The sequence below is a fragment of the Oncorhynchus mykiss genome, chromosome 4 (genome assembly GCF_013265735.2).
Source record: "Oncorhynchus mykiss isolate Arlee chromosome 4, USDA_OmykA_1.1, whole genome shotgun sequence".
Taxonomy (NCBI): Eukaryota; Metazoa; Chordata; class Actinopteri; order Salmoniformes; family Salmonidae; genus Oncorhynchus; species Oncorhynchus mykiss.
In genome coordinates, this window is record NC_048568.1 from 31,099,141 (window position 1) to 31,108,087 (window position 8,947).

The following is an 8,947-nucleotide window of genomic DNA, read 5'->3' on the forward strand; positions in this document are numbered from 1 at the left end:
AGCTTTGGGCCAGTAACAGAGAGGTGGTTTTGCAGTAGAGGCTGTACTCCCTAGCCTGAGTACAGTCTCTTTAGCTAATCCACTCCCTGTACTTCATGTCATATGACATCTTCAAATATGAACATTCTATCATTAATGAGCATGAGGAGGACAGAGAATTGATCCTGATTACATTGCCCTCGCAGCTATCCTCCAATCACAACGATTATGCAAATATTGGAACTCCATCACTTTTTTCCTCCACAGAACACAGTTGGCATCTGGTTGCTAAGCAACCTTTTTTGTTTGTACATTCTCAAACTAAAATTCTCAAACTAAAATACCTACTGATGGATTCGACTTCTGCTTTACTTCACTACTGCAGCGCGCTGGTCGCAAACTTGCCAGAGTAAATCATTTGAAAGAGTCAATTTATAGAGCATAAAAGTCAAGTAAACAAGTGTGTGTGTGTAATTTTATTTTTATATCATTGAAGTATCGATAATGTAGTTCTGTTGTGATAATGACATTAGTTGTGTTGTGTCAGAGTTAAGGCCTGGGCCGTCCACCAAGTCAATACCTGTAACGATTATGATAAAATATAGGCTACATAACTATAAAACGTTGGTGAACATCCACACTAGATGAAAGTTGATCATGTATCGTTCTACAGTCCTTCTCCTGTCAGTCGACTGATCAACGCATCCTACTGCAGAGCTGCCTATATAAACAGGACCTTTCACAAGTTCTCTTAACACACAGATACTGGTTCAGACCACTCAGTGCTTTCATGGTGTGTTAATTGTCATAGTCACAACTGAAAATAATACTTCAATATATATGTAGGACAAATGAAAACTAATATAGTAACTTGTATTTAAATGTAGAAATTCAACAACAAATGCCATTTAGCCTGCTCATCTTTTACAGCATGTCATTGCATCGTTGTTCAAGTGGGTTGCAAGTGATTTCCATTTTTCTAGTGGTTGTCAATTCCTTTGGTTCTTCTTTTTCACTGTGAACATTTCTGCATGTTCTGTGAAACTATTTGCAATTCATCAGTGCAACAATGTTATCATGACTGGCCAAAAGGGATCACACTAACCCACTCTCTCCTCAACATGCATTTTCTATGCTGTTTTACATTCAGTAATTAGCAAGAGCAAGCCTGCTTTATAGTATAAACAATGATACAAATAAATATACTATAGCTTTTTTAGCCTATAGCTTTTCCTGGGATTTCACGAGAAGAGGAAAGGCCTATTCTGGAGAGGCTTGAGTAGCCTGTTGCCTATGGAAACAGCTGGAAGAGAGAGGCAAGTGATGTGTAGCTGAAGTAAAAAGCTAAATATTAGCTGGATATTAGGCCATTCACTAGCTAAATATTAGGACTACAGGCTAAATATTTACCTGTCAGAGTGCAAGAAAAATAAGTTAGCAGATTATGAAATGACAGCACAGAGTTACACATGGGATAAACAAATGTAGTCAATAACACAATAGAAAAATGCATATACAGTGTGTGCAAATGTAGTAAGATTAGAGAGGTAAGGCAATAAATAGGCCATAGTGGCAAAATAATTACAATTTAGCAATGAAACACTGAAGTGATCGATGTGCAGAAGATGATTGTGCACGTAGAGATACTGGAGTGCAAAGGAGAAACACAAGAACAATATCGGGTCAAGGATCATATCACCTCCACCCTACCTGATAAGCTAGACCCACTCCAATTTGCTTACTGCCCTAATAGGTCCACAGACGATGCAATCACTATCACACTGCACACTGCACACTGGCCTATCCCATCTGGACAAGCGGAATACCTATGTAAGAATGCTGTTCATTGACTACAGCTCAGCATTTAACAACGACAAGACAGCCTACAGGGAAGAGGTAAGGGCCCTTGGAGTGTGGTGTCAGGAAAATAAACTCTCACTCAATGTCAACAAAACAAATGAGATGATCGTGTACTTCAGGATGCAGCAGAGGGAGCATCCCCCCATCCAAATCGACGGGACAGCAGTGGAGAAGGTGGAAAGTTTTAAGTTCCTTGGCTTTCACATCACGGACAAACTGAAATGGTCCACCCACACAGACAGCGTGGTGAAGAAGGCGCAAAAGTGCCTCTTCCACCTCAGGAGGCTGAAGAAATTTGGCTTGTCACCTAAAACCCTCATAAACTTCTACAGATGGACAATTGAAAGAATCCTGTCGGGCTCCGGCCACAACCTTAAGGCTCTCCAGAGGGTGGTGCAGTCTGCACAACGCATCACCGGGGGCAAACTACCTGCCCTCCAGGACACCTACACCACCCGATGTCACAGGAAGGCCAAAAAGAACATAAAGAACAACATCCACCCAAAATACTGCCTGTTCACCCCGCTATCATCCAGAAGGCGAGGTCAGTACAGGTGCATCAAAGCTGGGACCAAGAGTCTAAAAAACAGCTTCTATCTCAAGGCCAGACTGTTAAACAGCTCTCACTAACATACAGTGGCTGCTGCCAACATATTGACTTATTTCATAGTTTTGATGTCTTCACTATTATTCTACAATGTAGAAAATAGAAAAATAGAGAAAAACCTTCAAATGAGCAGCTGTGCCCAAACTTTTGACTGGCACTGTATGTAGTAAATAAGTAAAGAACCACAGGTATTAAACCTGTTAGAGCTCTAGGGGCGCTATTTCATTTTTGGATAAAAAACGTTCCCGTTTTAAGCGCGATATTTTGTCACGAAAAGATGCTCGACTATGCATATTCTTGACAGTTTTGGAAAGAAAACACTCTGAAGTTTCAGAATCTGCAAAGATTTTGTCTGTAAGTGCCCCAGAACTCATTCAGAATTCATTTCACTCATACAGGCGAAACCAAGATGATGCATCACCCAGGAATTAGCAGAATTTCTGAAGCTCTGTTTTCCATTCTCTCCTTATATGGCTGTGATTGCGCAACGAATGAGCCTACACTTTCTGTCGTTCGCCCAAGGTCTTAGCAGCATTGTGACGTATTTGTAGGCATATCATTGGAAGATTGACCATAAGAGACTACATTTTCCAAGTGTCCGCCTGGTGTCCTGCGTCGAATTCGGTGCGCAATTGCCAGCTGCTTCTACTTTACCATTTGATTCAGGGGAGAAAGCATGTGTCCAAGAACGATGTATCAATGAAGAGATATGTGAAAAACACCTTGATGATTGATTCTAAACAACGTTTGCCATGTTTTCAGTCGATATTATGGAGTTAATTTGGAAAAAAGTTCGCGTTTTGAGGACTGAATTTTCGGATTTTTTTTGGTAGCCAAATGTGATGTATAAAACGGAGCTATTTCTAATACACAAGGAATCTTTTTGGAAAAACTGAGCATCTGCTATCTAACTGAGAGTATCCTCATTGAAAACATCAGAAGTTCTTCAAAGGTAAATGATTTTATTTGAAGGCTTTTATGTTTTTGTTAATGTTGCGTGCTGGATGCTAACGCTAATGCTAACGCTAAATGCTAACGCGAAATGCTAACGCTAGCTAGCTACTTTTACACAAATGATTGTTTTCCTATGGTTGAGAAGCATATTTTGAAAATCTGAGATGACAGTGTTGTTTACAAAAGGCTAAGCTTGAGAGATGGCATATTTATTTCATTTCATTTGCGATTTTCATAAATAGTTAACGTTGTGTTATGCTAATGAGCTTGCTGATAGATTTACACAATCCTGGATACAGGGGTTTTTTCATAGCTAAACGTGACGCAGAAAACGGAGCGATTTGTCCTAAACAAATAATCTTTCAGGAAAAACTGAACATTTGCTATCTGAGAGTCTCCTCATTGAAAACATCTGAAGTTCTTCAAAGGTAAATGATTTTATTTGAATGCTTTTCTGTTTTTTTGTGTAAATGTTGCCAGCTGAATGCTAATGCTAAATGCTACGTTAGCCATCAATACTGTTACACAAATGCTTGTTTTGCAATGGTTGAGAAGCATATTTTGAAAATCTGAGATGACAGTGTTGTTAACAAAAGGCTAAGCTTGAGAGCTAGCATATTTATTTCATTTCATTTGCGATTTTCATGAATAGTTAACGTTGCGTTATGGTAATGAGCTTGAGTCTGTATTCACGATCCCGGATCCGGGATGGGGAGATCAGAAAGGTTAAGTAGAACGTGTGATGTAGTGATGAATAGTAAATTGTAAATTAGTGGGATTGGCGCCATTTGGTAGCAACTATAAACAATTGCATAATAAGACCTAATATAAATTGATGTACTCGTGACTCGACTTGTGACTCAGACTTGGAGTCAGACTCGACGGACTGAAAAACAGCTTCTATCTCAAGGCCATCAGACTGTTAAACAGCCACCACTAACATTGAGTGGCTGCTGCCAACTCCAGCCACTGTAATACATTTAATAAATTGATTTAATAAAGGTTGTTGGGGAATAATCAGAATTGGTTGGTAACATAGGTAAGATGTTTTATATTCATCATATGTTTGTTACTTCTCATCAGAATGTTATTTTTGTATAATACTGTGGCGGGGTTGCAGTATCTGTTCTATGTCAAGACTAAGTTGTTTGGGCCGGAGAGAGGGGAGAGGTCAAGCGTGTATCTCTTGGCTCCACAATGTCTGTGTGCCAGTCAGTGTGTCTCTGTGATCTTGTCAAGATAGGATGGATTTGATATATGCCTGTTGATATGGAGGATTGGTTTATGGTTCTGAGTTTGAGAAAGGAGACAAAGCTGAATGATTTATTATGTCTATGCTGTCTGACTATGTGTGTTTTTTGCTATTAAAGGATCTCAGCTGCAATGTGTAAGGGACTCTCAGAGAATTCATTGATAGGCACTGAATTGATCTGAGAGTCACAGGGTTGTGATAGAGCTCATATAATTAAAGATGGACTTTGTGATAACTAACTGACTTGTGTGTGGTTTGCTCTCATGATTTGGTAAATGGAGGAAATTTCCACGACAAGGTATCACTAGTCACTTTAAATAATGGCACTTTAATAATGCCTACATATCCTACATTACTCATCTCATATGCATATAATGTATTCTACACCATCTACTGCATCTTGCCTGTGCCGCATGGCCATCGCTCATCCATATATTTATATGTACATATTCTTAATCCTTCCTTTACTCTTGTGTGTATAAGGTAGTTGTTGTGAAATTTTTAGATTACTTGTTAGATATTACTGCATGGTCAGAACTAGAAGCACAAGCATTTCACTACATTTGCATTAACATCTGCTAATTTGTTTTTTATTTGAAGTCACCTTGTCTGAGAGAGAATTACACGGTTATCAAACCATCATGCCAGAGTAAGCCTACAGGAAACTCAGCCCTTATTTGAAGTGTATCTCAAATCCCCTACAGGAGAAATGAATGGTGGAAAAAGGATTGGAACCATTTCCGTGTTTGACCACTAGGTTTAATGGGTAGGATGACTCACACTGTGGTACTCTATTGAATGTTGATATTCCCGAAAGGCCAGTCTCTTTGACAATGACAAGGAGTGGCAAGGAGTGGAACGTTAGCTAAAGAGACTGGTACTCAGCCTATGTACTCCCTGCATAGTAGTTGAAAACAAACAAGGTGACCACTTTTCATGAATAATTGTAATGGCTGTCGTCGGTGGAAGAAGGTGAGGACCAAGGTGCAGCTTGGTAAGTGTTCATGATTTTTAATATAATCAAAACTGAACACTAAACAAAAATAATATCTAGGAAGAACAAACAAATGAAACAGTCCTGTCTAGTGAAAACACAAAAAACAAAACAAACACCCACGAAACACAGGTGAAAAAAGGCTACCTAAGTATGATTCTCAATCAGAGACAACTAACGACACCTACCTCTGATTGAGAACCATACCAGGCCAAACTCAAAAAACTAACATAGAAAAACGAACATAGACTGCCCACCCCAACCCACGCCCTGACCATACTAAAACAAAAGACAAAACAAAGGAACTAAGGTCAGAACGTGACAATACTGGTGACATCACAGTACAGAATGGATCCACATCCACTGACTCTGTGTTGCCTATAGAGTTTTCTCTACTCAATCTGCTAAATATTTCTCTACAACAATCTCTGAATCACGAGACAAGCAGTACTTCCTATAAATATGTTTGGGGCTGTTTTGGTCCTGAGTGTTTGTCTTGACATGATTCAGAGTTGTCCCATCAGAACCATCTGAAAAATATGAATTCAAGTGTCTTGACTTTGGTAGATTTTTTGTATTTTTTTTATAACCCAGTCTGAAGAATGAGGGACCAGCGCATCTGACCCAACATTTGGGAAACACTACTTTACAGGAACAGTACTCATTTATGTACTAATTTATGTATCTAGATGCTAAATGGAAGATGTACTATTTCTGATTAAATTTTTCCTGAGGCGTTGAAGGTGACGTCACCACCATCTTCTGTGCCCTTTAATATCTAGTTCAGGAGGAGAAAAACATCATCTTTTAAAGAGCTCTTCATCATCAGACATATACAGTAGAGAGCAGGGTGCTCGTTCACTCATCACTGATATCAGGAGTTTACTTTAATGTCATTAAAGTTTAGCACTGGCGTGGGATGTCAGAGTTACATAGACAAGCAGGGATTCATATGGGAACAGAGAAGTGTGAAATGCACCACAGCAAATGTGAAGATCAAAACATAAGTTAGACTGCATATACACATACTGTATATGCTTTGTGTTGACCAAGGTAATACATCTGACTTTGGCCCCATGCTGTACCACCTATACTATTTACAATACAACTGAGAAGGGAAATAGTATTAAATACAATACCAGAAGAAGATGGGGAGGTGGTTGACAAGGCTGGTCTTGCAGTAGAGGCTGTACTTCTTGGATAGTAGTTGAAAACAGAGTGACCACTTTTCATTGGTGAATAATGGTGACATCACAGTACAGAATGGATCCACAACTCACTCTGTGTTGCCTGTAGAGTTTTCTCTACTCAATCTGTTAAATCTTTCTCCAATCTCTAGAGCACTAGACAAGCAGTACATCCTATAAATACGTTTGGGCCTGTTTTTACATGACCAGTCTTATACTGTTGTGGAGTACTGCTAGTTGTCCTTATGGGAATTAGAGAAGTTACACCAGAACTGTCTGAAAAACATATAATCTTTCTGGACCCAGTCTCAAACCCTGACACAGCAAGGAAAACACAGTACCCAGTTCTATGTATCCAGAGGACAGATAAAACATTTACTATGTCTGCACACATCATACAGATGGGAGTATTTTACCTGGGACAGTAAAGATGACATCATCACTATCAGTGGTCTTTTCAGCAATATCTAATTCAGTAGGAGATGAACATCCTCTTTTAGTTTATTAAATAACCCATCATCATCATCATCATCAGACACAGCAGTATGATTCAAATCAAATTCATCATCAATCACTAATATCACAAATACCAGGAGAATGAATCAGGTTTGATATTAACTTTAATATCATCACAGATCTTGTGAACTTATTCATATTATAGGAGCATAACAAGAACACATACCTGAGAATGTGGAGGTGAAGTCAATGGAGATCTTCACATTTCCCTTTTCAGTCAGCGTGCACGTCCACTTCCTGTTGTTGTCCTTCTTCTGGAGTGTCACAGTCAGAGTGATGTCACAGGAAGAATCCTGTGTGACCTGGACTTTAGTACCTGTTTTAGGGACCCAGCTGAGACTAAATCTTGACCGGCACGTTCCATGTCCAGTATAGGTGAGCACAGAACACCGTAATGTCATAATTACATTAGGCTTCAGATCTGTCACTGGTGTGGTAGAGGAGACTGAGAAAGAGAAAAAGGTATACAGTATTAGTTGGCTGTTTTCACATTACATATGATTATTAACACCACACTTATACACAGTGACATTTAAACTCTGATTTAAACAGTACTACTCACTAGTTAGAACAGACAGATGAACAGGAGCATCACCTCCATGTTTTGGTCCAGTCTCTGTAAGGTATTGTAGACAGATGTAGAGTCCAACATCCTCAGCTCTGACATCACTAACATGTAGAGAACAGTTAGACCCCACACTCAGTCTGTCTGCTCTCTCTGTCTGGTCAACTTTGATCTTCCCCAATGTGACCTCTTCAATAGATCCATTAGCTCCAGCTCTGTTATAGATCCATGTAGTAGAGGAGCAGTCTGGATAAACCACATTGTTACACGGCAGACTGACATTATCTCCCACTCTGGAGAACATAGAGAGAGTTTCTCCACTGACACCTGGAAGGAGTATGACATCAGATAATTATTAACTGGTAATACAGATGACATTATATTTCATAGGTTTTCTTATTGATATTCTTCAGTGTGAATAATAGTGTAATATACTGTCTATTATATAATAGTGAAGATAAGAGTAAACAGATACACAACAGAAATGTCATCATAATGTTAGTCAAATGTAAACTGAACTAGTTTGGCCGTGTGAAATAAATGTGTTCTATGATCTCTAATGACATATTCTTACTCTCTCTCCTCTGTCTTACCTGTTAGCAGGTACAAAACGGTCACAAGCAATCCCAAAAATGATTGAGGGATGTCAGCCATGATCCTCTCTCTCTCTCTCTCTGCTCTGTCTCTGTGTCTATCTCTCTCTCTGTCTCTCTGTCTCTCTCTGCTCTGTTTCTGTCTCTTTCCTCTTTCAGAGTGTCTCAGCACTATGAGTTTCTCACCATACAGCAGCATCTCTATTCATCACTATAGCATCACTTCCTCATAGTGGTCACGGTTTTAATCTAGTTTCTGACACCTTGGTAAGAATCCTCCAGCTCACCAGCAGTTGAAGGCTGTCATGACTGTCCTGATCAGGTCAGGTTACAGGAGACCACAACCCTACAGATTATCTCTCAACCCCAACAGAGGAGGAGAGATCTAGGGGTCTGAAGATGTGGGGGGTTTTATGGCGTTATTATGAAAACATTGTAAT

The 8,947-nt window shown here is 39.4% G+C and overlaps 1 protein-coding gene across 1 annotated transcript; it reads right to left on the reverse strand.

The window, feature by feature from the left end:
* Positions 1-5,909: 5,909 nt before the first annotated feature.
* LOC118964463 lies at positions 5,910-8,766 on the reverse strand. The gene is made up of 3 exons (XM_036976088.1): positions 8,508-8,766; positions 7,912-8,241; positions 5,910-7,794 (listed from the first exon to the last, which is right to left on the reverse strand). The coding sequence occupies exons 1-3, from the start codon at positions 8,704-8,706 to the stop codon at positions 7,484-7,486; spliced, it is 840 nt and encodes a 279-aa protein (XP_036831983.1). The 5' UTR covers positions 8,707-8,766; the 3' UTR covers positions 5,910-7,483.
* Positions 8,767-8,947: the final 181 nt, after the last annotated feature.

Excerpts from the sequence above, each read along its gene's own strand:
- LOC118964463 (XM_036976088.1), bottom strand. The coding sequence starts at position 8,706 with ATGCTGCTGTATGGTGAGAAACTCATAGTGCTGAGACACTCTGAAAGA. Across the intron at positions 8,242-8,507 it reads CGTTTTGTACCTGCTAACAG|GTGTCAGTGGAGAAACTCTC; the intron begins GTAAGACAGAGG and ends TACTCCTTCCAG. Across the intron at positions 7,795-7,911 it reads TCATCTGTCTGTTCTAACTA|TCTCCTCTACCACACCAGTG; the intron begins GTGAGTAGTACT and ends TCTCTTTCTCAG.